Source organism: Cynocephalus volans, chromosome 5, assembly GCF_027409185.1.
Source record: "Cynocephalus volans isolate mCynVol1 chromosome 5, mCynVol1.pri, whole genome shotgun sequence".
Lineage (NCBI taxonomy): Eukaryota > Metazoa > Chordata > Mammalia > Dermoptera > Cynocephalidae > Cynocephalus > Cynocephalus volans.
This window is the reverse complement of record NC_084464.1, coordinates 16,890,064-16,917,565: the sequence shown is the minus strand read 5'-3', so window position 1 is coordinate 16,917,565 and position 27,502 is coordinate 16,890,064. Positions and strand designations below refer to the sequence as shown.

Sequence of the window (27,502 nt, the reverse complement as noted above, 5' to 3'; positions counted from 1 at the left end):
CTATATAGGGATGGCAAGTTAGCTCACTTGGGAGAGCGTGGTGCTGACAACACCAAGTCAAGGGTTAAGATCCCCTTACCGGTCTTTTTTTTTTTTTTTTTTTTTTTTTTAAAGGAAAGCCAGGTTTTACTTGTTCCACATTTTGGTTTTTTAGATTGTTTTAGAAGGAAATCCCAACAAAAAGAACTTTGGTCGTCTTACTATGCAGACAAAGAAGGCTATTGTGATTTGGATTTACCAGTCACAATTTTATTCCTTGTCTGATTATGGGTAACATTATTGAAAAACAGTGTGTAGGTGATTTGGGTGAGATTTTCATGCCTTTCTTCCTTCATTTTGTCTTGGTTTTTAAAAGTCTTAGTAGAACTTCACATCCTTCTACAAAGAGTTTATTTTGTATGAAATTCTTAGCATTGAAATTCTGTAACTGGAAAGATTCCAGTATTTAGTTGGAGAAAGATTGGTAGATTTTAGAAACAGTTATTGGGGGGTTGTGGTGGACTTAAAGGAAAGGACTGAAAGATTTATTTACATGTTTGTCTTGCGATTAAGTTTTTTCTCCTTCGCCACCATAGAAGTACTCTGGAAATAATTTTAGGTTTAGGATTCCAGTAACAATTTGTTTTATCCAAGTTATGTCTTTTTGTAGGAGATTAATTTACTTTGGCCACTCAGGCTAGAGGAATCTATAAAACTTCCACTTTTCAAAAGGGGAAGGACCCTTGTCCTTCAATTGGGGTGAGGGGGTAATCTCAGGTTGCCAGTTTAGTCTGAAGTTGATATTTGGTGCCTGGTGGTGTTTGTTGGACCAGATGTCCCACCCTGAGTCCAGTGGTTGTGTGACTTTCTGTAGACCCACCACTTCAAAGTCATGTTTATTGTTTCCTTGTCAGACACGTGTTATGTCAGCCTGCAGATCATTGTCATCACAGGAGTTAGCAGAGCAGCATGCTTCCACCTGAATGTCGTACTGCTCCGTCACGGTCTGACGCAGGGCTAGTAAACCATGGCCTACAGATTAACTCAAAGAATGGTTTTTGCATTTTTAAATAGCTGAAAAAAAATCAAAAGAATAATATTTTCTGAGACACGAAAATGACAAAATTCAAATTTCAGTGTCCATAAATAGTTTTTTGTTTGTTTAATGCCAGCTCATTCATTTAAGTGCATTGTCCCTTGGTATTCTCATGAGATTGGTCCCACAACCCCCGTGGATACCAAAATTCATGGATGCTCAAGACCCTGATATATAATGGTGTAGTATTTGCATGTAACCCACACACATTCCCCAGTATGATTTGAATCATCTCTAGAGTAATTGTTAATACCTACTACAGTGTAAATGCTATATAAACAGTTGTTATACTGTATTTTTAAATTCTGTGAGGTTTTTTTTATTGCTGTACTGTTATTTTTTATTTTTCTGAGTATTTTTGATCTGTGGTTGGTGGAACTGTGGATGTGGAGGACCAGGTGCTTTGTCTATGCCTGCTTCCTTGCTGGGGGGGGCGGGGGCAGAGCTGAGTGGGTGGGAGACCACACGACCCACAAACCTAAGGCATTTACTCTCTGGCACTTTGCATAAGTTTGCCAGCTCCTGGTCTAATGTGTCCCCTGTGACTGCCTTCTTTTGGTGTCTGTAATGTCTGGCCACTGAGTATATGTAAAACCCAGCACATGCACCCACCTGTAGCTGCTGAGGCTGGTGCTGTCCTGCTTCTTCTCTCAGTTCCCAGAGACAGGGCAGGACCTGGTGGGAAGGGGAAAAATCCACCCCATTCCACCAGGCCCTGCTTCAGCTTTAGGGAAGAGGAGGAAAGAAAAAGGGTACTCTGGTTTAGTATACTGCGTGCTTCTGGAATGGAAATTGATTTGTGGAGGGAGCATTAAACTTAGCTTTTCCATAAGAGATAATCCCTTTACCCTTTGCATTTAAAACTGTTAAACTATTTCTGCCATGAAATTGATTTGTGTGGAATTTTCCAGAAATACATCTTTTACTTAAGTTGAAATACACCCTTATTCATAACTATTCACGAGTGAAGGAAAATCGCTTTAAAAGCTCTCCTTGCTATATTATGGTCTGTGTGGACTTGCATGTGCTGATCTGGCATTAGTTTTTGACTCTGGAGATCTGTTTGGCATAACATCTGCCTGATGGTGAAACAAGGCCTTTCTAGCCTTTATCACAGAAGCAATAATGTGTATTTAATCTTAGGCTGTTCTTTAGTGAAGTACTTTAATTCTCTGTATCTCAGTAGATATATTGGAGAATTTTTTGGTTTTTTTGAGAGTAGAGGAAATGATGGCATGGAGTATTCTCTTATTCTCCAAGATTGTCTAGAGTTGTAATTCAATTAGTGCATGTTATTTTGGAATGTTAGAGAACTAGGCACATCATTATGTTGTCTGACCTAACCTGTAACTATGCAGAAGTGTGCTGATGTCCTTAATAATCAATGGCTTAGACCTTTGTGTTTTTAACTAAAGAGGTGCTATACAGCCATAGGCCTCTGACCACAAGATAGGGATTTGTATGCTGTCACCAGGGAGGCTGGCTGATGGGTTTACGTTAAATGCAGATGCAGCAACAGATTCTAGATATTTTCCTGATAATATATGGGGGTGATTATGTCAAATATTCTTTTGTTCATGTGAGTTGCAGATCTCCCTTTCATTCACACTTAGCATGTCAAGGCAGTAGAATTTGTCACAGTAACGACAACATGCTTACAAGGTGAGGGTGTATGAATTTATAAATTTGACACAGGATGTATTGATCATCAGCTTCAAAGATTAACAGCATTTTTCTTTAAGGATGTTAGCATAATCAATTAAAACCAAAATTTGAAGGTAAATGACCTTCCAGGCCACTTTATTACACTAAATAAACTATTATGTTCTCTGCTGACCTGAATTGAGTAACACTTGTAGGGCATATGTTTCTTCAGTGAGCCAGTTCCACCACACCACAGGCACATGTTAGTCCCTCATAGTTTGTTGCCGTCACCACAGTCATTCTGTTGCTTGGGTGTCTGCAGCTGGTCACCGCAGGATGACAGGGCACCAGGCTGCAGATGACCAGGATTGCTCCAGTCGTGAGTGTGAAAGCTAACTCAGGTTGTCAGGTTCAGTGCAGAAATAAAAAGGAGCCCCTTTGAGTCTTCCCAGAATAAGCTACTGAATGCACATCTATATATTCTGAGCACAACATTCTAGCATTTTGTTTGACTTAATTTCAGGGAAATTGCTAAAATCCGAAGTGTTCTCTTATATTTTATCTTCAGATAATTGGGCTTGGGGAGGAGAAGATAATTTTCATTATCTATTGTGGTTTTTATTATGCTTGATGGTTCCTTATTACTCTTGTACTTTTTTTCAGACAAGTTTGATTTTTTTAAAAAACTTTTTTCTTTTCTTTTATAAACAGGTTGAAAGGATTGTTGACAAAAGGAAAAACAAAAAAGGGAAGACAGAGTACTTGGTTCGGTGGAAAGGCTATGACAGCGAGGATGATACTTGGGAACCAGAGCAGCACCTGGTGAACTGTGAGGAGTACATCCATGATTTTAACAGGCGCCACACGGAAAAGCAGAAAGAAAGCACACTAAACAGAACAAATCGGACCTCTCCAAACAATGCTAGGAAACAAATTTCCAGGTCCACCAACAGCAGCTTTTCTAAGACCTCTTCTCCTAAATCACTAGTGATTGGCAAAGACCACGAATCCAAAAACAGCCAATTGTTTGCTGCCAGCCAGAAGTTCAGAAAAAACACAGCTCCATCTCTCTCAGGCCGGAAGAATATGGACCTAGCGAAGTCAGGTATCAAGATCCTCGTGCCTAAGAGCCCCATTAAGAGCAGGACCGCAGTGGATGGCTTTCAGAGCGAGAGCCCTGAGAAACTGGACCCTGTGGAGCAGGGTCAGGAGGACACGGTGGCACCAGAAGTGGCAGCAGAGAAGCCAGTCGGAGCTCTGCTGGGCCCCGGCGCTGAGCGAGCCAGGATGGGGAGCAGGCCCCGAATCCACCCTCTAGTGCCTCAGGTGCCTGGCCCTGTGACTGCAGCCATGGCCACAGGCCTCACCGTTAATGGCAAAGGTGAGTCCCGCCCAGCTGCCCGGGAGGTGGCATCGCTGCAGGTGGTCCCAGGCTATGATTAGGCACGCTCGTGGTGATCCCATAGGGGTGCGGGGTCTGCTCCAGAGAGCAGGCCTCATGCCAGTGTGGGTCTGGGGAACCCTCAGAGGTGTCCATGGGAGCCTTCGAGAAGTGGTGCCAGCTGCTCCCTTCTTACTTGAAGACGTAGGCATTTCTCTTTTCAGCCAGCACCAGCTGTCTCTGTTTAATCTGTCGTCCACAACTTTACCACCACACTGACTTGCTTTAAACAGTGTCCCACTCTCAGCAGGCTCTGGTTGGTAATTTTTTCCAAGTCTGGCCCTTGCTGACTTAGAAGTCCTGGGCCTTCTTTGCTCACCCACTGAATAACCAGAAATGTCTCTCAGTGAGGGTGCCATCAACCCAGTAGAGCCTGTGTGAGTCTGATCTGTTTCTCTGTGATGACCAGCTGTTCCCATCCCATTGCTTCTTTTCTCAGAGTAGGGTCCGTGCAACATGGGTGGTGCTCTCTTTTACCTTCATACCTGCCCTGCCCCTGGACTCCACAGCTTCGCTGGTTGCACAGTGACCTGCCCATCTCCTAAGACAGTGCACCTGGGAGTCCACATAGATGCTTCCTTCTCCTCACCTGCCCACACCTCACCAGCCACCAGTTTTTATAGAATTCTGTTGCATATTTCTCTCATCCAAGCCCACTGGCTCTGCCTTACTGTAGGCCCCAGTGATTTCTTACCTGCCACAGTTTTCTAATAGGTCTCTCTGTCTCTTGCCAGCTCCCATCCATTTTCTGTAACTCTTAGACGGGGGTGTTGCCCACTCACCAGCCCAGTGCCCCCGTTGCCATAGGTGGCAGATGTGCTGCTGGGTCTGAGCAGCCCTCAGCTGCCCTCTGGCCTCATCTCTCCATGTTGGCTCTGGGCAGTGAGCTCTGATTCCCTGTCTGACTCCGGGGCCTCCTCCCGGGCCCTGTTCTCTCCTTGCCTTCTGTGTTGCAGTCTTGTCATTGTCTTTCAACTTGTGTGCATCTCTCTCAACCCAAGCTCAGTAGAACAATAGAGAATAAAATAAAATGGTGTTGGCTTGGGGAGCTGTGTTCTTAAGTGTTCACCCAAGACATTATTCTTTCTGTGGAGCAGTCAGCAAGTTTTCATCTTGGCTTAGGCCCTTGTATGGCAAGGAAGAGGAGTGTAAACTGAAGTCTGGGGTTTCCTTTTTGTCAGGGAACAGTCACTTGCTGGAGATTTCCAGATACACACTGGGCCCAAATACTGCTCCTCTCCCTGCTTCAAAGTTTTGCCTTCACCTGGAACGAGTGAACATGTTTACAGACTTGGCTTCCCATACTGTTCACCTGCTCACAGGTACAGTTCTCTCTCAGTTGTAAGTGAAGGATTGTAGAACTCAGGAGGTAGAAGGGACTTTGTAAATCATCTCATAGCATGCCGTCTTTTATAGATAGGGAAGTCGAGTCCAGAGAGAATGTGATGTTCGTGGGGATACCTGAAGCCAGTGAAGGGAATCAGAGCGTATGTCTCAGTTCAGTGTCTTGCCGTCACTTCTTGCTACCTCCCCTGGACAGACAAACGTCTACACCTGTGTGATGACATAGGGCCCGGCAAACAGGGATGGGGCAGGGGCCAGACCAGCTACTGCCTGGTATTGTATGGCCACAAGCTAAGAATGGTTTTTACATTTTCTAATGTTTGAAGAAAAAAAAAAACAAGAGGAATATTTACTAACATGTGAAAATGTAAGCAGTTGAGATTTCCGTGTCCATCCATACAGCTTTATTGGAAGACAGTGACATTCACTCACTCACCATCTGTGGCTGTTTTCCAGCTACGGGGGCAGAGTTGAGTCATGTGACAGAGGCCGTGTAGCCCACAAAGCCAGAAAAATTAACCGCCTGGCTCTTGCACAAGAAGTTTGCTGACTAAGGAAGCCATATTCCTGAGGCATTTTTTAATAAAAGGCTTCAGGAGACCTGAAGCCGGCCCTTTTTTGCCTTGAGGGGGGATGAAGAAGATGGAACAGTTCTGAACTGGTGTACAGAGTGAGCTGAGGGACGATGGTGACAAGAAGGCATGGGGCAGTAAGATTAGGCAGGATGGAGGTAGAGAGGGTATCATTGCACCAGAAGAAAGAGCCTCATGGGGGAAGGTGTGGGTATGAATGGTTGAGGAAGGGAAGCATTTAAGGGGACGGCCGCCAGGAGCGGTTGCATGAGAGAAAACAATTTCCGGGAGAGAGAGAGAGAAAGATGAGAGTTTCAGAAGTGATCTGTTGCCAGGTGTAAATGGGTGACCCTGGGGAGCTAGCAGAGGGGGCCTGAAAGCTCCCTGGGTGAAATGAAAAGAACAGGAGAAGGCCAAGGAAAAGGTTCATGTCTCCGGAATTGGGGGTAAGGCTGAGGTCTGGGATAGGTGGAGTTTGAAAGGGTCGGTAGGATGAGGGATACACTTAAAAGAATGGTGTGTTAAGCCTGAGTGTAAGGCTTCAGCCTGGAAATATGACTTCAAAAGGGGAAGGATTGGAGGGCTTTTTTGGGAGAGCTCTGGTCTTGAGTAGAGCGAGAGGTAGAAGACGGACCCAATCAAGGTGTAATTCCAGAGACAATTTAGTTAGTATGGTTCTCTCTACCTTTCCAGATGCCTGAGGTCTGTAAGGGCAATGTAGGTGCCAGGGGAGAGAGAGTGACTGGGAGAGTTTTTGTATTATCTGGGTGGTAAATTCAGGTCCATTGTCAGATTGAATGGAAGTGGGCATCCCAAATCGTGGGATGATTTGGGAAAGGAGAGTCTGGGCTATGGTGGAGGCCCTTTTATTGGATGTTGGGAATGCCTCTACCCATCCTGAAAAGGTATCAACAAACACCAAGAGGTATTTGAGGCGCCGGACAGAAGGCATGTGCGTAAAATCGACTTGCCAGTTGGCCGCGGGTGTGAGACCTCTGGCCTGGTGGGAGGGGTATGGCCCAGGTTTGAGAGGGGTGTTAGGATTGGTACGCTGGCAGATTGTGCATGAGGAGGAAATTTTTTGCAAGAGGGCTTTGTCAGATGGGGTGATTGAGAAGAAGGCTTGTAAAAACTGGGATAAAACTTGGGGGCTACAGTGAAACAGGTCATGGAGCAAGCGAAAGAGAGAGGACTTATCATCATTAGGCGGTTGAGGCTGAGAGGGTGTCTGTGAACCTTGGGAGCCGTATGGAAGAATGGGAAGTTGGTTTTGTGTCTGTGGGTGCATTGCCGCAGTGCGTGCGGCGAGGTCAGCCTTACAATTCCCGCGAGTGATTGGGGAATCGTCCCTCTGGTGGGCTCTGCAATGAATGACTCCTAATTCACAGGGTAAATGGGATGCCTCAATTAATGTGGAGATTAAAGCTGAGTTGGTGATTGTGTTACCCTTGGTGTTAAGCAGACCGCGTTCTTTCCATATGGCGGCATGAGAGAGAAGTATATGAAAGACATATTTGGAGTCCGTGTATAAGTTAAGAGTTTTTCCTTCAGCTGGAACGCAGGCTCGCGTGGCAGCGATAAGTTCAGCCTGCTGGTTGGTAGTACCCCTGGGTAAAGGTTGGGCTTCTATAACTGAATCAAGGGAGACTATGGCATAACCTGCGTAATGAGTGTTTCCTTCCTTGAATGAGGATCCATCCGTGAACCATGCGAGATCAGCGTGAGACAGGGGCCCCTCAGTGATGGAAGGAGCGGTAAGGTATGAAATTCTGAAGGCTTTCTACGCAGCTGTGCAAAGGCGTGTTGGGGGAATCTGGTATAGGCAGTAGAGTAGCCGGGTTTAGGGGTGGGCAGGTATTGAAGGATAGGGCAGGATTTTCCAGAAACGAGGATAGGAGGGTTAGAATTCTGGAAGATGGGAGGGAGTGGAGAGCCTTATAGGTAAAGAGGTCTTTGAGGTGATGTGGTGAGAGAATGGTGAGAGGTGCCCCAAATGTTAATTTAGATGCCTCCTTATGCAGTAACTGCCCCGCTGCTAGGGCTCTTAGACAGGGTGCCCAGCCTTGTACAGTGGGGTCTAACTGTTTTGATAGGTATGCTACAGGGGCAAAGGAGGGGCCATAATTCTGTCCTAGGACGCCTAGAGTTTGTCCCACATTTTCATGAACATAGAGGAAAAAGGGTTTAGTTAGATCAGGGAGATGAAGTGCGGGGGCCGTTAGAAGGGCCTGCCGAAGCTTGAGAAAAGGGCGCTGAGGTGAGGAGAGTAAAGGTTCTTCAGGAGGACTCTTACTCATATTATAGAGAGGTCAGGCTAGCAAAGAGAAATTGGGGATCCATGCTCTGAAATATCCGGGTAGACCCAGGAAAGACAGGATCTCTGTTTTGGTTTTGGGGATGGGCAGGTCAGTAAGAAGCTGTTTCCTGTCCAGGGTGATTTCCTTCTTTCCCGGGGAGAGGAGAAAACCAAGGTAGGTTACAGACGGCGAGGAGATTTGGGCTTTGGCGGGGGACACTCGATATCCCTTACCCGCTAGGAAGTTAAGCAAATGGGCAGTGTCAGCTTGGCATTGTTCCCATGAAGGACTGCATAGAAGGAGATCGTCTACATATTGTAATAAGGTGGACTCTGGATGGTTTAAGTGAAAAGATTTGAGGTCCTGTGCTAGGGTCTGCCTGAAAATATGAGGGCTATCCCGAAATCCCTGTGGCAGGACCGTCCAAGTGAGTTGTTCGGAGTGGCGGGAATGGGGATCGGTCCATGTAAAGGCAAAAATGTCCTGAGTGCCGGTTTCCAGGGGTATGGAAAAGAAGGCGTCCTTTAAGTCCAAAACCGAGAAATGAGTAGAGGTCGCTGGGACCTTGGAAAGAAGAGTGTATGGATTTGATACAAGGGATGAATGGGAATGACAGCGGCGTTAACAAGACGGAGATCTTGGACGAGACGAAAGGAGCCATTAGGTTTTTTTACAGCGAGTATGGGAGTATTGAAAGGGGAGCGAGTGGGACGGAGATACCCCTTTTTTAATAGGTCCTGAATGATGGGACTTAACCTGAGGAGGGCTGCTGTGGTTAATGGATACTGAGCCTGGCAAATATATTTGGAGGGGTCTTTTAGTTTTATGTGTACGGGAGAACACTGGGCCAGAGCGGGGCTGGCAGTGTCTCAAACTGTGGGGTTAACAGGGTGCGTCAGGATGGGTAAGGACTTCTTTGGAGGGGTGGAATTAGTAGGATCTTGGGCTTGAACTAGCACTAGGAGGAAGGAAACGGGGGAAGAGGAAGAGGACAGGGGCAAAGTAATGGAGACTTGAAGCCGTGATAGAATGTCCCGACCCAACAAGGGGCCAGGGCATTGTGGCATGACTAGAAAGGAATGGGAGAAAACGGATTGAGTGCCTTGAAGGCAGCAGGTTAAAAGAGGGGTTTTTGGGGGAAAGATTTGTTTACCTCCTACCCCAACTATAGGAGAGCTGCTGGAGGTGGTGGGGCCTTTATATTCCCTTAAGACCGAAAAGGTGGCTCCAGTGTCCGGGAGGAAAGATATTGGGTGGCCGTCCACAACCATGGATACCCTGGGCTCCTGCTTTGTTATAGAGATGGTCGGGAAGGGCCCAAGGCTCCGTCAGTCCTCCTCAGCGAGGCCCACCATAGGTGGTGTCCACGGTTCGGGGGACTGTGGGGCAGTTGGTCCCTCACCCCTTCGGGCGAGGGGGCAATCAGATCCCCAGTGTCCCTTCTTTTTGCATTTTGGACAAGGAATGGTGGGTGGCCTGGGGGTGGGGCAAGCCTCAGCCCAATGCCCTTCCTTTCCACATTTAAAGCAGGCTCCAGGTGGAGGCTTAGAGGTGGAGGCAGTGGGAGGGCGCCCAGGGGGTTTGATAAGCTGGGCCAACATCTGGAAGTTGGCGTGGTCGGCCTTTTGTTTTCGACGTTCCTTTTCCTCCTCCCAATTATGAAAAACCTTGCAGGCCACTGACAGGATTTCGGTCTGAGGGGTTGCAGGACCCTGCTCTAATTTTTTAAATTTAGTTTTAATGTCGGGGTAGGATTGGGCCAGGAAATAGGTCATAAGGACATGCTGGCCATCTTCAAAGTTGGGATCTAAGTTAGTGTATTGTTCAAAGGCCTGAGTTAATCTGTTGAGGAACTCGGAGGGAGTTTCTTCCTTTTTTGGACAATTTCTTGAATTTTTTGGAAATTGACGACCTTGCGAGCCGATTTTTTGAGGCCAATTATTAAGCAAGAAGCAAAATGGTCTCGAGCCTGGATTCCCTGGGCTGTGTTATAATCCCAATTGGGTTCCTGTTCTGGGACTGCTTGGGGGCCTGGCGGGTGATTCGGATTGGTATGATGGGTGTCAGTGGCATGGGTTTGGACTGTATCCCAGACCCTGCGGCGTTCCTCAGGGAGGAGGGTATTGGCTAGGAGCATGAAGATGTCATGATGTGTGAGGCTGTAGGCCTGCAGGATCCATTGGAATTCTTTAATGTAGGTGGTAGGGTCGGTAGAGAAAGAGCCGAGTCTTTTTTCTAATTCTGTAAGGTCAGCTAGGGAAAAGGGAACATGGACCCTAACTACTCCTTCAGCCCCAGCTACCTCACATAGTGGGGCGATTGTTAAAGGGGCGGGGGGAGGTCCTCAGGAACGGGTGAAAGGGGGGCTTAGTGGGTCAGGAGTAGGTGAGGGTAAAAACGGGGGAGTGGATGGTGCAGGAGGTGCAGAAGGTGACGGGGATGATGGGGGAAGAGGAGCAGATGCTGGAGGCACTGGGGGAGGAGGAGGTCGGTAGGGTGGGGGTTCATCAGCAGGGTCGAAGGTGGAAGGATCGAGGGGTGACTGTGAAGAGGGTTTACAGGCTAAAAGGACTTGAGAGGGAGCACAGGAGGAGCAGAGGGCGGGGTTCTGAGCCAAGAGGCGAAAAGCCTCGATGTAGGGGATCTCCTTCCATTTTTTTAGGCGCTGGCAGTAGTTAAAGAGGTCGCGTAGAATGTTAGGATCAAATGTGCCCTCGGGGCCATGTGTTTTGATTATCTAAAGGATAATAAGGCCAATCTTGTGTGCAGAATTTGGTGAGGAGTTTGGGCTCAATATCCGGCCTGAGGGAAAGGTTGGTGAGGTTTTTCAGAAGGCATTGAAGTGGAAAGTCCTCTAGGGAGGAAGGAGGAAGCGCCCATTCTGGTCTCTTAATGGGAATTCTAGACAGAAATTGGACAGAGATTAGTGATAAGACAGATCCTTTGGCCGGTTGGGAAAAGTGGGATCCTAGAGGGCGTCCCCAGTAGGTCACGTCAGTCCTGGCAGGTTCAGGTACGAACCAGGAGGAGAGAAGGGAGGTGTGGGTCGTCACTCAGACCTTCACTTCTCTAGGCCATAGCCTGGTGCCTGAAGGAAACCTAGCGCTAGGAATTTCTGGTCAGTCCCGGACCCGGGAGGTGGAGAGAAGAGAGTGGTGGACAGGAGGGTGAAAGAGAGAAGGAGAGAACAGAATGGGGCTTTTAACCTCCAAAAATGAAAGTAAAAGTTTACCGGGGCTTTGGAACCTGTTATAGTTTGGGAATTTATGGTGGTCGTGAAGACCGTGGTGGGGTGGGTATGGGTGTTAGGGGCTACCGGACGATCTAGACTCTCTGTGGTAGCCTGAAAAGGGCCGGTGCCCTTTAGAAAAGGGGGCTTACCTAATGATGAGCCGGTGGTGAGTGGAAGAAGCCAGCGCCGAAAACAGTGGACGAGGGTGGACGTCAGTGGTGAGCGGTGGAAGGGAGGCCGGTCCTGGCGGGATGGAGTTCCCGAGGGGCGACTTGAGAGGTGCTGCCGCTGTGATCTGAAAAGTGTCACAGCTCGAGGGAGCCCTGAGGGGCGACTCAGAAGGTGCTGTCGAAGAGTCGAGACCAGTTGACGATCCACCAGAGAGAGCCCGTTTATTAGGCAGCACACACACACATATAGGGCTTTAAGGGGAAAGCTGATTGGCTTAAAATACAATCCCTACTTAGCATACCGCATGGGGTTTGGGGGGGAGCTGATTGGTGTGTAATTCGCGCCGGCGGGAAGGAGAATATGGAAGAGAAGGGCAACCAGTGCCATGATGGGGTGTGGCCGAGAAGGGCTTATGTGATCGGGGTGTGATCCCTTGGGGCATTTGGGTCCCTACAGCTTCCACCACGTGTGACACACCCACCAAAAGCCTTCATCCTTTATATTTCACACATAAAGAGGGTAACGGTGTCTGTTTAAATTGGGATTTGGTGAGTTCCTTTTTAAAAACGTCTGTAAGGGTGGCTGTGGTTAACCAAGAGGACCATGCAGGCATAGGATCTGACGTGATTTCATCCCATCCTGTGGAGTTAGGAGTGACACAGTATTTCCAAGGCCCTCATGACCGTCTTTCTCCAAAAGCCACTGGTCTCCTTATTCCTCTTGCTTGCTTCTGCCTGGTGGTTGGTCACAGACAGCCCTGAGTCCTGTATACGGCTGAGAATTTCATCACTACTTAGAGGAAACACAGAAGCCACTCAGGGACGTCTTAAGAACAGTGTTGAATGACATCCTGACGGCCTTGATCTAAACCAGGCTTGTGGATTAGCAAGGAGGAGAGCGGTGCCTCCTCCCACAACACCCCCATTGGCGTGTCCCTCCTGAAAGAAACGCAGTGGCAGAGCAAGTAGCGTCTCAGCCTGGCCACCTGCAGACCCTCGGGTGGATTCCCGGGTCCCTTCCCCCTTCCCTGTGCAGGGACGTGCTTTTGTTGTTTTCTCCACTAGAAGGGGTTTTGTTGTGCTGGGGCTAAGTCTTACTGTGTCCAGGATGGTCCTGCCGCGTAGTGGGTTCTCTGCACGTGTTTGTGGAGGGGGTGATTCCAGTAGAGTGGGTGCTCGCTGCAGACAGGGTTGTGACGAGTCCTCTGTGGCCCCATCGCTGGCTCAGAGTAAATGGGAGGGAGAGTGAGAGTAACAAGTGCCGTTGGAGGTGACAAGGTACCTGGGCTGGAAACACAGACATTCCAGAAAGCCACTCCTGTGTCCCCTCAGGGAGCATCTCTCCTGAATAAAAAGAAGCCCTACTGAATCTCTGTTAGGGTCTTGGTCCACACTTATAAATTCTTAAAGCAGTTGCTTGTTTTTACTTTCTAGATTAATTTTAGAGCTGCATAAGAAAACCGATTTGTTTTCCTAAAACTAATTGGAACAGATACTGGTGGAGTCATTAGGAAATGAACCATCTCCTGTTCAAAATATTAATCATGTGTGTCTGAGGAATATTTTTGCCACTGAAAACAACAGATACTTGAATATCTGTTAACCCGAAGAGTGAATGTTTCTGGAGCAATTTAACACACACACAATTACTTTTATGGAATAGCCATATGTGTATTTGGTTTCCAACTACTTTAAGTAGGAAACAAGAGTTTAAAAGATGAATACATTGCTTCACTCAGAAATGTAAGACATTTTAAAATGTCTTCTTTATTAGTAAATTAATGATGATTTCTTGTTTTTTTAATTGCCTAATGAATTCGTTCTACAAAAGCAGCAATTGCCTTTAAAAACTGGATCATCATGACTTTGTTCTTCCATGAATTCAAATATATAATGGATCATACGCCACGAGTATGAAATTTAAGAAAATGCTATCAGCAAACTTTTAAAAAAGTAGGTATAAACCTATCAGTGTTACCATGTAGGGTTGGCTTCTGGATTTCAAGCCAAAGCCAACAGACTGCGTAGGAAATACCTTCGCACGCCTTCCTCCCACAAGCATTTCTACCAAAGGAAGTTCCTGAAGTGTCCAGAAAAACCTAGCTGCATCTGAGGAGCCGGGCGTGAGTTCCTCTCAGTAAGAATATGGAACAGATGACCCAGCTCCCTTTTCTCTCTGTGATTATCAGGGATGTTTAAGTGCCAAATCAACATATTATTTAGATGCTTAAATTAGAACTCAACCTCAGGGAAGTTGAAGAGGTCAGGAGACCAGTGCCCAGAGGGGACAACAGGAAATGTCCACTTGAAAGGCTGGGAGGTTTGAAGCCAAAACAAGCAGTTGTGTGTGGATTTGGTCAAAAGGGTCCTAGTTGAAACCAACCAACACTTGTTGGCACCTCCTGTATAACTGGCCTCACACTAGATGCTTCCACATGTGTCATGCACTTACTGCTCACAAGGTGAAGCCTGCTCACTCACAGAAGGTGCAGAAGCTAAGAATCTAACCAAAGGGGAGTGGACCTTTGAGGCTCACAGATGTACAGCCTCGCCCACCCCTTTCTAAGCATTTGATAGGCACGCTCAGGCAGAACGATATGACCGCCTGGGGCAGGTGTGTCCCTAGTGCTCAGTTCAGTGCCTCTCAAACCTGGGTGTTCTGAAGAGTTCTAGTGCAGAGTTCCAGACACAGCCCCGGAGAGACAGTATTCTCTTCCAGCAGGAGTTGTTAGTGTAAGAAGTTGGTTACCCCCAGGAATCTGTAAAAACATACAAATCATAATCCTTTTATTTTAGAACTTAACAGATGTACAGTTAGGTGCCGACTGCTGATGCAGAGCCAAGGCCCTTTGCAGGGAGGGGCGTTCTCCCCTTGTTTGAAGAGTGGGGACTTTTCCTGGAGTGTGGATCTGCCAATTGTGGAGCCCTTTCGTGCAGAGCACATCCTTAATGTGTCATTCACTGTCTCCAGTTTGGATTTCTTTAAAGTGGAGTGGGAACTTAGGCACTTATGAATCTGTCTCAGTGTGCGGTCCTGGACCACCTTCATCTTCCTCACTTTCACGCACCTGGTTTGACAGTGAAACATCAGTTCCTCTTTTGTGATCATATTTCCCATTTTATGTAAAAGTGAATTAAATATAACAGCAAGTTCAACTAGCCTGAGAAGGGTAGAAGAGGAAGAAAACATTTCCTCTGCCCTGTTATATTTGTGGCTATGGCCTGCAGACTAAACTGACAAAATACATTTAATTAATTTTTAAATTTTGTGTGTTGGGTTCACAGGAAAGAGGAGACCATCAAAGAATTGCTTAGGCTTAAAAGCTTATGCTATTTTGACAAAGGTTTTAAATTGTGGAGAAGCAACTAGACAAAGGAAAGGGCGGGGTGGGGGCTTCTAGGAGTGGTAAATTGTGGGTAGGTAAATATATGGGGAAACTAATTGAAATTTTCATAAGATTTGTTTGTGCAGACTCCTATTGGTTCCACCCCTCTGGTGGTGAGGGTTGTTTTCCTCTTGGACACGTTTACAGATGGAAATTTGTGTCCTGCCTTTAGGCAGGACTGGCTCAAGCAGAGAGTTCTTCCTACGTGGGCTGCTTCTCAATTCTTAGGCCAAGGTGGTATATTTTTAGCTGGCATGTTCTGATACCCATCATCAAAAGTTTAGGGGATAAACCTAGCCAGCTCTTGACCAGCACATGTCCCCATGGGAGGAGTTGGGTGTGGGCTCTCCGGAGGGTCATGCCTGACTCCTGCCTGCCTTGCTCTGGTAGGGCAGCCAGGCTTCCCGGGAAGCGCTTCCCCTCCTCTTGTTCTTGGATGCTTTATGACATTTCAAGGATGATTAGGACTCTGGCCGTGTTTACCAGTGAGCCAACTTCATAGCTCTACTCCCCATGTAGAAGCTGGCTCAGGATGTGGCGTGACTGCTTAGTTTTCTCTTTTCATTTAAACTTCTGTGTTTTTTCCTATCTCCATGGTTCTCTAAAGATGGTGCCCAAGCCAGTGGCATCTGGGAACTTGTCAGAAATGCAGATTCCCAGGACCTACGTCCATCTTCTGAATTGGAATCTCAGGTTGGGGCCCAGGAGTCTGTCTCTAACAACCCTCCAGGTGACTCTGATGCTCGCCAAAGTGTATTGTCCTGTATTATGTTTTATTGTAAGTTTGTGGTTTTATAGAACAAGGTGGGAAATACATAAAAATATACTACTAAATTCTTCTGTTTACAGTTTATTTTAGACTCTTAGGGTTGTATATGTTTAGTTTCTATTCTATCTTGAGGTTCTTTAGTTTTAGCACATCTTGATTTAAGATTGTCTTTGGACACCAAGGGCAAGGGTTAGGATCCCTGCACTGTCCAGCCACCAAAAGTAAATAAAAAAGATTTTCTTTAGGTTTTTGTAATTTGTTTTAATAAGTATTAGACATTGTAAAGTAATTAAAACATCTCATTGTTTTGTTGCCCACTCCAAAAAAGAACTCCCACATCCTCTTTCCATTCTCCAGAGATAACCGCTGTTAAGTTTTTTTCTTTCAGACATTGTATAAACATGCACATCTTTTAAATATATCCATGGGGTCATACAAGTATGATTCTACACCTTGTGCTTCGGTTTTATTTTTTGGATTTTTTTCATTTTATTGTACTCGGATATTTTTTCATATTCACACAAATTGCTCTACTTCATTCTTAAAGACTTGTGGGTCTTATATTATTGTATGAAGATATCATGTGCACATAACATCAGTGCTTCTGTATCATTGTTTCTCAGCAGCAGGCACCTTAGCATTTGGGCCTGGACAGTGCTCTGGTTTAGCATCCCTGGTCCTGTCCTTAAGATGCTAGTCATGGCCTCAGGCATTGGGAGAAGTAACAGTGTCCCTTGTCCCCACATGCCCACATCCTACCAGGGCCCGTAGTCTGGGTGCATGCATTAGGTGGGAACCATAGCTGTAGACATTGAGAGTTTCTCCCCCTGTGAATAAATATATTTTATTGATGTTACAACTGTAACTGATTTCTACAACCGTAGAAATGTTAACACATATCCTGTTTTAAACAAAAGTAATACATAAGTGCCATGTTTACAGAAGTAATTTAGAAGTACTTTGAGCAGACTGTGGAAGTTCACTGTTACTTCTCTCAATACTGAATTCCCCAGAGAGAACACTGACGTTGTGTTTTTTCTACGTTGTGTAACTCTTTTATATGAGGCCACACTACACAAATTGTTCTGGCATTTGGCTTTTTCATTTAACATCATGTCTTGAGGAACTTTCTGTTTTAAGACTTTTATGTCATTTCATTCAAAGTTTTAAACTTTATATAAATATGATTTCGAACTTATGGAAAAGTTGCAGGGCCAGTGCAAGAGTCACTCTTGCACTCTTTCCCCAGTGTCACCAGTTGTGTGCATGGTGCCTCACACTCTCTCTCTCCCCCGTGTGTGTCTCTCTCTACACACATACATGTATGTGCACATATGTTTTTCTTGAACCGCTTGAGTGTTAGTTGGTGACTTGCTATTTTAAACAATAGCAAAATGCAAGCGCTGTAATTAATTTAAGATTTTGATAGATGTTGCCAAATTGCTCTTTAAGAAAGCTGCAAAGATGGTGAGTGCTGTTTACCTATTTGTAACCAACATTTTAGTCAACTTTTCAGTATCTGCCAGATGACAAGGTAGAAAATGATGTCTCATTGTTTTAATTTTACAACAGGAAAGCTGTTTTCACAGGTTGACTTTGCGTTTATTTTTCTATTAATTTCCTTTATATATCCCTTGTCTTTCTTGTGGGTGGTTTAACTTTTTCAAAATGTGAAGATGTCATGAATGTGCATGTCCTTGCCCAGGGACTGCACTCCTTTCCTCTGCATATTTGAACTGTAGATGGTCCCACAGACCTCCTGACCCACTCATAGACTGACACTTCCATGGCAGGGGTGAGAATGGGTAGAACTATCTAGTCCCTGCCTTATGGGACTGGGAAATCTCAAATTAATTTGCACCGATTTTACGGTTCCTGATCAGTTTTGAATGTACCAAAGTGTATTTGGATGTCTTAGGTCAGATGTCAAAAAAGGAATATGTCCAAGTATAGTTCCTGCTCCCTTTGAACTTTATAGCTAACTGGTACGAGGACAGAAGAAAAAAAACCACATTTTCAGGTTAAATTCCTTTTTTATTTAATATTTGCTCTTACTGCTATGTGTACTAGTGGGAGCTAAGCACCTGTGACAAATCCCACATGTCTTCTGCATTCCCATTTTTATTGCTGCCATCTGCAGCAGGGTGTAAGTCTTCTAGAAATATTCCTCTTGGCGTCTGTTTCTGCATGGTGAGAGCAGCTGTGTCTGCCCCAGTACAGGCTATCCAGCCTCACTTCTGAGCACGCTGTCTGTTGCTCATGCTGTTCTGTTGTAAGTTGCTCCAGCGTTTCTCTTCCTCTTCAGACAATCCTTGTTTTATAGACGAGATTAGTCACGAAAGAGGAAGTGATTTTGACAGAAGTCGCTCAGCAGAATTGGTGGGGAAATGGAACCTACTCCTGACTTCAGTTTAGTTCTTTCTACTCTGTCACACTGGTGACAAGCATAATTTACACTACAGATAGGTACTTACTAGTCAAGACTTTTTTCTGTCCCAAATTAGTGAAACTGAACTCAACATTGGCTTAAACAAGCAAAAGAAAAGGGCATCTATGGGCTCATGTAACCATGCTCCAGGAACAGCTGTCTCCATGGCCTGAAAAGTTTCCAAGCCGCTCACCACCCCGACCCCTGGACTCCAGTTGCTTCATTTAGCAGACCCTTCCCACCAGAAGCTGGCATCCTCACCTCTCAGCAGATCAGACAGAGAAGGGTCTTCTCTTCCCCAGAAATTCCAAGGGGTCTGATTGACTTCTTCTGACCAGGAAGGTGGGGATGGGGTGGTTCCCCAAGGGAAACCCAGGGCTAGTAACAGTAGAAGTAGAAATAGGTGCTGGGTAGGCCTGAACAATAGGTGTCAACAGTCTTGACACAATTAAAATTACCTCCAACATTAAGAATATGATACTAACTTTCCTAAGCTGGAGAGTATCATGAGTGTTAAATGTTAACCATTGGAATAAAAATGCTTTGGGTTAATGCCACGTTTCAGCTTTTGGCTGGTTCACTCAGAGCACATAATCCTTCTCCCATAATAGCTGTGACCTGGATGCGACTCCTCGGGGACTGAGCTCTGCGCGCCTCCTTCCACTTTCTGTTTTTGAATCTGTGTTGGGTGTTCTTCCTCCTTTTGTAGTCCTATGAGGGGCGGCGGGCACTGCATTTATCCCCTTCCTGATTTAACATGTCACCTTTTACAAGTGGGTCACATTCGTTGCAAATGAAGACGGGCTGTTTAGAAAGAGTTATCAGGAACCCTTGAAGGAAGATACCAGGGAGTCATACCAGGGAGTCACTTTCTCCAAAGGTGTGCGCTTTGGGTGGAGAAGGCGTAACTACAGGGGCTGGGACACCTGGACTAGATGGATGAGAGCTCATTCTCCAGAGGAGTCTCTGAAAAATAAAATCTGATGGAAAAAATCCAAAGAAAGATCCAGAATAGAAGAGCATGGGGCAAACATTTTAATCATCTCTAGGATCTACATTGTGTAGTCCAATTTTTACATAACAGGTGCTTAGTTAACACTGTATGTGAATGAGTTATATTTTTATCACTTTTACTATCAATCCCTATATAGGCCAGCCGTCAAAAATAAATGAATGAATTAATGATTGAATGAAAAGAAGATGGGTAGCTGGGAGAAATGACCAAGGCAGTAAAAGGCAGGGCAAGTTTGGAGCTTGCCTGCAAACCTGGAAGGATGATGAATGGTTCTTTGAGCTGGAAAAACTGAAGAAAACACCGTAGGCTGATGGCACAGAACCGTGAATGATGTTGCTCTGTGTAGAAACATCCAGGAAGCAACTCGAGGAAGTCCCCTCCTCAGATTCTTTCACCTTGGGAGCTCACGGTCTCTCCAGAAGGTGCTGCAGACCAGCAGTGTCTCGGGCTCTAGGTTGTTTGAGACGGAAATAACCTCAGCGTCTGGTTCCTCCTTACCTGCGGCCTCCCGTGCAGCCCTTCAGCCTCTTCCTTAGTTTTTCCCCGTTGATCTGGCTCCCGCCCCCTTCCATCTGCCTCTCAACAAGAGGCACGCCTGTTGATCTGGCTCCCGCCCCCTTCCATCTGCCTCAACAAGAGGCACGCCTGTGGTGCTCACAGCTGTGTCCAGGCTCTGTCCCCTCTGTCACTCATTCCCACCCCCGTTCCAGCTGTGACATCAGAGGGTTGGCCTCCAAGGGATGCTACAACGACCTGGTCCCTCCCCCAGTAACAGCCACTGCTTGTGGAGGGCCTGGACTGTGCCATGATACCCCTGTCACTGGTCATCACAACCAGCATGGTGAAAATGCCCATTTACTAGTGGCGAACCCCAGCTGGAAAGATGGGAGAAGCTTGTCTGAGCCCACACTTCCTAATCCCAGAACTGGAATTCAGATCCAGTCCTGCCCAAAGCCCCTTTCGTGGCTGTGTCCCCCTCTCCAAAGATGACTCATATACTGTTATTTCACAGGGGAAAAAAAAATAGGTTTAAGACGGGTCCCTACCCCGCCTGCCCCAGGTAGCCAACCTTTGGAGCTCCTGTGATTCCGTCAGCCCCTTTTCTTCAAGGTTCTGCTTTTTAAAAAACTTGTTTCTTCCCCAATTCTTGCTTTCCTTTTAGGCCACAATTCTGGAGAATTTAGTCCAGTCGGCAGCCCTTTTCCCTCCCTGCTGGCCACTCGGTCTGGCTTCTGCTACGACCCTGGGCAGACACTCAGCGCCTGGCCCTCGGTCGCCTTTGGGACCCTCATGCCCAGCCTCATGGAGTTGGTTGGCCACATCTGTGCGGTTTTTTATTTTAATTTTTTAATTGTAGTAACAAACACATAACATAAAATTTACCATCTTCAGCATTTTTAAATACTGTTTATAGTTCAGTAGTGCTATGTGTTCACATTGCTGTGTGCAGATCTCTAGAACTTTTTCATCTTACAAAGCTGACATTCCATCCTCATTAAATACTAATGTCCCCTCCCCCAGCCTCTGGAGGCCCCCATTCTACTTTGTCTCTGAGATTGGCTACTCTAGGTACCTCCTGGAAGTGGGATCATGCAGTATTTGTCCTCTTGTGCTGGTTTACTTCGCTCAGCATGATGTCCTTGAGGCTCATCCATGTCACAGCAAGTGTTGGAATTTCCTTTCCCTCTAAGGCTGGATATATCCCATTGTATGGACGCTCCACATTTTGTCTGTCCATTCATCTGTCTTTGGACACTTCCACCTTTTTGGCTATTGTGAATAACACAGCTCTGAACATGAGTGTGCAACTATCGGTTCCAGTTCCTGCTTTCAATTCTTTTGGATTAATACCCGGAAGTGGGATTGCTGGGTCATATGGTAATTCTGTTTTTAATTTTTTGAGGAACCTCCGTCCTGTTTCCCACAGTTTCTCCACATCCTCACCCAGCACTTGTTCTGTCTTTGCTTATAAGTACGTGTCTCCCACACTGTTCCCTCTTTGTTCACCTTTGCCTCTCTGGCTGTTTCTTCCCAGTCCCCTTGTGAGCTCTCTTGCCACCACCCCGTGAGTGTCACAGTCCCTAAGACACAGCTTGCTGGGGCACCCATATGCAGAGGACATTTGTTTGGTGCACTGGGTAGTCGAGGAGTCACCAACAGAGGGCCACCCCCACCCCTGCTGCCCTAAGCACTTAGGAACTTCCAGATCAGACAAGGTCTGCAGTCTGTGCTCCTGGCATGTGTCCTTCAAGTGAAGCCACTGAATTCCTTTTCACAGCCGTGTCCCAGCATATCAGGGAGCTCCTTGAGAGCAAGGACCTGCCTCGTGGGCGGTGGCACTGAATGTCCAGAGTGTATGGACGCACATTCTTCTTTGATGGTTCATCCTAACATGTCTTTTCATGATCACTGTTTTATTGAAAATCATACTGTATCGTTTCGTCTGGGCAACATCTAGCGAATGGATTCTTTGAACTTCAGCATATGAAGTTACAAGAGAACAAGCCTGTCTAACTGTAAAAAGCGCACAGCTGCCCGTGTCGGTGTCGGTGTCGGGTGCTCAGGGGAGGAAGCGCACTGGCTTTCTCACCAGGAGGCTCTGGCCCCCGGCTCCTCGGCTCACCTCGCGCCTCCCACCTGTGAGGGCCTTGGCCCTGCCACTGGAGTGGGCCGAGCTGGCTTCCTGTGACTTGGCTTCAACACAGCGGTTGGCCCCTGGTCAATTAACTATCTTTCGTAGCTTCTGAGTTCTGAAACAGTTGTTCCTCTGGTTTTAAAGCATTTTTTAAGCCTTGCTTTTCGTTTCTGGTTTAGTGTGCTCCATGCAGTACACAGCCAGTCATTCTGCTCTGCACAGGGGAGTTTCTGGACACTCCATGCCTCTTCGTCATACACTTGTCGAACATCTACCACAGGCCAGGCTTTGTGCTGGATGCGCAGAATTCAGGATTCAATAACACAGCCCCTGCCTCCTGGGAGCTCACAGCCTGGTAGGATGGATGTTAAGAAAGAGCCCTTGTTTCTGATTATAGGGTCCATTTGAATAGCATCCTAGTGGCAGAACCATACCAGCTTATAGCCAGACCAAAGGCCAGGCCACTCCATGGTGTTGGAACATAAACTGCAGTTTTAGGCAGCTTTCCGTAAGGGAAGAGATTCTAATAAACGAATCCTTGTACAAGACCTACTGTTGCTAAAGGGGTGACATCAAATGAGATAAACTATCTCTATTTAAAAAAGTCATTACCCTAATATAGTAAACACCCATCTCTCCTGGTGATAAGGATCTAATGTAATTGCTGCAATCTAGGACTATAAATAGGACCTGCTGAGGCATTTAAAATGGGAAATACTACGAAAACATTTTAAACCTTGCCTCCAAAGTTCATGTTACTCCAGGTTGTTTTCTGAACTATGTATTTGCTCTTCCAAGCGCGTTTGTTACTAATTCTTCCATTCAGGCCACCTCCCCTGCCCCGTGTGGGAAGATGACACATCATAATCAGGCTTATTGTCAGTACTTAGAAAGTTTTTATTAATGGCAACATACTATGTTCTCAAACATACCTTAAAATATAAAATCCTTTTTGCCTGGTTGCCTCAGTCATAGCCGTCTCTGATTTCTGTCTGTAGTGTAAGTTGTTGTTTATGTCTGTGTGGCCAGCTAGAGGAGTGTGTTCCAGGAGTGGACATGGAACAAGTGTATGCCTTGTGGCACACCTACACATTGTGCTCAGGACTGCATGAGCCATGCAGGTGCCATTGCGCAGTCTCTCCCACACCACCCCCGTGCTGGGGAGAAATCGTCACAAAGCCCGTGCACTAAAGTGCAGATGTTTAATCACTAGCAGAATTCCTCAGTCCCCATGTCATCAGCTGCACCTCTGTGAACCCCCCATTCTCAGTGACAGCAGTAGGAAGGTGACCCCTCTCCCGGCATGATCTGAACTTCAGAAATCAAAGGTGGGTAAGCAAATCACAAACCCAGGAGCATGGTTATCAGAATGATTATGTGTCACAGTCTAACCAAACCTGGGTTTAGATGGTTACGATAAATATAAAATATGATAAAATTAGTATGTATATGGTTTTCTGTCTTCCAACCTCCTCCAAACCAGGTAAGAATACTAAACCGGCTCAGCAGTCTTCATAGATCTAAAGGACTGTGATCACTGGTCGTCCTGCATATTGGGGTCAGTCTGAGCATTCGGCTGTGATGTGCTGGTGGGTGCTGCCTCTTCTCCCATGAGGCAAGCCTAAACTGCCCCCAGACTGCCCAGCTGGTGTTGGGAAATGTATTCTGTCAACAAGGAGGGCTGTATCTCAGTACTGTCTTTGAAGTGGCATGTTTAATGCTGTGGGGGGAGTGGGGTAAGTGTAGAAGCAATCTGTGGGAAGGATGAACTGCTGGATTTTAAAGTAATAAAAGGGAAATCAGTCATAAAATTATTTTTGAGAATTGTGCCAATGAAGCTGCTGCCACCATCTGGGTTAGTTTTATTTCTAGAAGCCCCTCAGTTCCCCAGTGCTGGCTTCTTGAATGTAGGGCACCTCGTGGTTCAAATGTTTTTTGCCTCTATTTTCACAGAACCATGTCTACTGTGAACTGTAATCACTGTGGGAATTCCTTGTGTCTCTACAGTGATCGGAGACTTGAGAGAAAGTAACTTGGTCCTAGTAAAATGTTAAAATCCAGTAGTAAGGTGACATGGTCTGTGAAGAGGAGAGCTGACAATTTTAACTATATTGGTAATGGGGGCAGGTTTTTCATTTTATTAGGTGAGGGAAACTGCTCTCCCATGTATGGGTGATGTGCCTTTTATTGAATGTAACACACATTATCACCCGAAGCTCTTAAACTAGGTGCGATTATTTTTCATCTTGCTGATGTAGTTTTAAATTTCTATTTTGCGTTAGCATTATAATTGTAGCATTTTCTTCTTTGGATGCCACTTCAGCAAAGCTTGGTAGCTATTTCCTATACTTGGCATTACCTCTAAAGGTTAAATGACATCTGGTTTTATAGAATACTCTGAAAACGTAACACAAACACCGTCAACGCGGTGCAGAGGGTTACGCTGTTTAATCGCCGTGCTGCTGATTATGCTCTGCGGCTGGGCCAGCCCTGTGGCTACCTGTGACGGCACAAGGTAAAGGATATAAGAAGAGGACAGGGCCACACAGACCCGTCCAGACCTGGAGTGTGTGGCATCTTACACAGAGTGGAGCTGGGGACACGGTGTTTCCCATTCCTGTGATTTGAACCAATAATTTATGGACTTTTTAGGAAGAGTGGAAAACAGATTCTCCCACTTCCTGTTGTAAATTGGACTTCTCTGCTTTAGTTTTTCAGATGAAACTTACTTGATGGGACAAAGGTTCTAAAATTACAGCAGGCTGTTTCTTAACAGTTCCCAAAATTGCCACAGCTTTATAACAACAAACCACAGAGGAGCAGTATGAAAACAGTCTCAATCTGAGGTTTGTTTTGGTTTGGTTTTATTTGGGGAGAAAAATTTCTACTTACAAGGTACTCCACATGCTATTTCCTGGTCATGTGTTCTCAATAAGTGGTCTAAACCAACTTTTTCTGTTGTTATATTAATCACTATCTAAAAAAATTCCCCAGTTAGAAGGACTGCAAAGTACATTTTCCAGTTTTCACGGGGGATTCTCTACTGTACACTTAGTAGGCAGTTACACACCGGGTTCTCTTGATTGTGTGGTCTGCGTGATGCTGTGACAGCCTCAGGTGGCACTTTACCACAGTCTTTAGAGTTGCACATGTTACTGTTTAACAAGTCCACATTGGAAACTGAGGCTGCTCCAAGCTTGGGTGAGGCGAGTGCACACTGAGAGCTGGATTACTGTGGGGATAGTTCACAGAGGGGTCCTGCTACAGAAAGCAGGGAGATGGTTGGGAAACACAGAACACACCCTGCAGTTTTTGTGTGCGTTTCCTTGATTCAATTCAAAAGAAAAGCTGACTGTCGGAATTTGGCTCTTGTACAGTTTTTAAGTAGTCTTGGATGCTCAGAACAGATCTCAACACTGGATTTTAAAATTACTGTGTGATTTTTTTTTTTTGCATTGTACTTATGAAACTTAGCAAGTCGTGGCTTTCAGGACTTTGCTTTATATTTTGAGTCTGTTATGTTGAGGTCAGCTTTCTATCTTGGTTTTGGGGTAGCTTGAGTCCTCATCTATAATTGATGTTCATTTAGATGCTCTCTCTTGAGCCTTTTCTTTTTAGCATCTAATTCTAATCTTAAGCCAAAATGTCCTTGTGAAGGTGAATTAGTTCATGCTTTGAGCTCTGTGTTCCCTGCCTCCCTGCTGTTGAGGCTCTTTCTCCCACATGCGGGGTGTGTGGATCACCCTCACAAAGTACTTGCACCCCAGTTGGAGAAACCCTGCATTAACAAGTTTCTGTGGTTCAGGCTCAGCTGTGTGTTGTAAATACCCGAGTCCCCCCAGAGGTGGATGTGGCCCCTCCTTAATGTGATCGTCATGGGAGCTGGTTCAGAATCACAGCTGTAGATGACCTTTGGCAGCACCTGGTACAGCTGATGGGAAAGGGGCCTGAGCTGGGGCAGGCCATCCAGTGCTTGTAGGTGATCATTAGGCTGAGAGCCTGGGATTAAAGTGATGTTAACGTCATAGACACGTGATAGATGGTATGTCCTTGGGCCCTAGTTTGAGAAACACTTATCTGGACTAAAGCTAGATGTTTTAGTAACCTGCTTTAGGAGATACTTGATTTCAGTCTAGTTTGCTTAGCCTTTGAGCTCTGCAGATTAAGCTAGCTACTTAGTGAAAATACACGGTCAGAATCCCCCCAGGGCAGCTTTTGACAGTGTCCTTTGCCAGAGGGCAGCGTTACACAACCTTGGGGACTTCTCTTCACGCTGTAGTCCGTGTGGGTGGCACGCCGTGGAGTCATAGGCCAGCTTGCTCCTTCTTTGGCTCTTCAAGTTTCCAGGGTTTGTTTTTGTGAGGATAAAACCTTCTACTGCTTTTACTACTTACATGATAACAGCTTACCTGTGAGCTTACCACCGTCTTTCCCCCATTCTCCCCTTCAGCCATCAGAAACGAAACTTTAATTCTGACCAAGGTGACCAGTAGCTAGCACACATGCAGTGCTTTGACATTCTGACCCACTCTAAATCCTCCAACCAGCAGCTTTTTGGATCCACGTGGATGGGCTGTGCCTCTTTCATTAACTCCGCAACCCGCCAGTCCACCACCAAGCCCACTTCAGTCCACCACCTACGGCCATTGCCACCACCTAGTCCAAGGAGTTGACATCTTTCTTATTGCCTTTTTCAATCCATTTTTCTTTCAGCCTCCAGAAGGATCTTTTATAGATGTAAGTCATATATTGCTGTCTTGCTTAAGGTTCTTTGTTGACTTTCAGATATTCTTGAGATGAAATTCACACTTCTGACTGTGGACTGTAGAACTCTTTAGGGCTGGCCCTCACAGGTTACTCTGCTTCCATTGTACTAGGCTTCCTCCTCTTTCTGGAATTGGCCAATTTCTCTCCTTCCTCACAGTTTTTCACAAGTATTTCTTTTTTTTTTTTTTTTTTTTTTTTTTTTTTTTTTTTAATCCGGTTAACTCCTTATCCTCCTGGCCTCAGCCCAGATAGCACTTCCTGGGAGAAGCCTTCCGTGATCTCCACCCACAACCCCTCTCCACCATCTAAAACAAAATAGACCCTCCTGTGCTGCAACTTCATAGCATTTTGCACTGCTTGTTTTATGAAGGAAAAGTTGGTCTCTTTAAGTATGCCCTTTGAGTTCTGTATTGGTGGGTTTTTGGAAACTTTAAGTAGAAATAATATAATTCTTTCCAACAATTTGGCGTGGCTTGCATTTGGAAACTAAATGTATAGGGGGAGAGGGCCTTGGAATCCAAAGGACATATGCTGCCTGGTGGCTACTTGGCTTGCTCCTGGGCTTAAAGTCGGCAGGGTGTTAGAAATACTGGTTAGATTGCATGCTTTTAATATAAAAGTATTGTACATAAAAATTTAAATTTTAAATCAGCTTTTCAAACCTAACAATGATGTAAATATAAATGTGTCTCAAAATTGTTGATCTTGTAAACTTATTGTCCAAGGA

At 45.8% G+C, this 27,502-nt stretch overlaps 1 protein-coding gene across 2 annotated transcripts in view; it reads left to right on the top strand.

Annotated features, from left to right (window-relative positions):
- The window catches only part of CDYL (chromodomain Y like), a 175,530-nt gene that overhangs the window by 102,940 nt on the left and 45,088 nt on the right, over nucleotides 1–27,502 (top strand). The window contains exon 2 of one of the 2 annotated variants that reach the window (XM_063096884.1): nucleotides 3,431–3,824. In XM_063096884.1, the coding sequence (XP_062952954.1) occupies nucleotides 3,431–3,824 (394 nt within the window). Of the gene's footprint in view, nucleotides 1–3,430; nucleotides 4,101–27,502 lie in introns of both variants that reach the window. The other variant, XM_063096883.1, reaches the window with a different exon arrangement.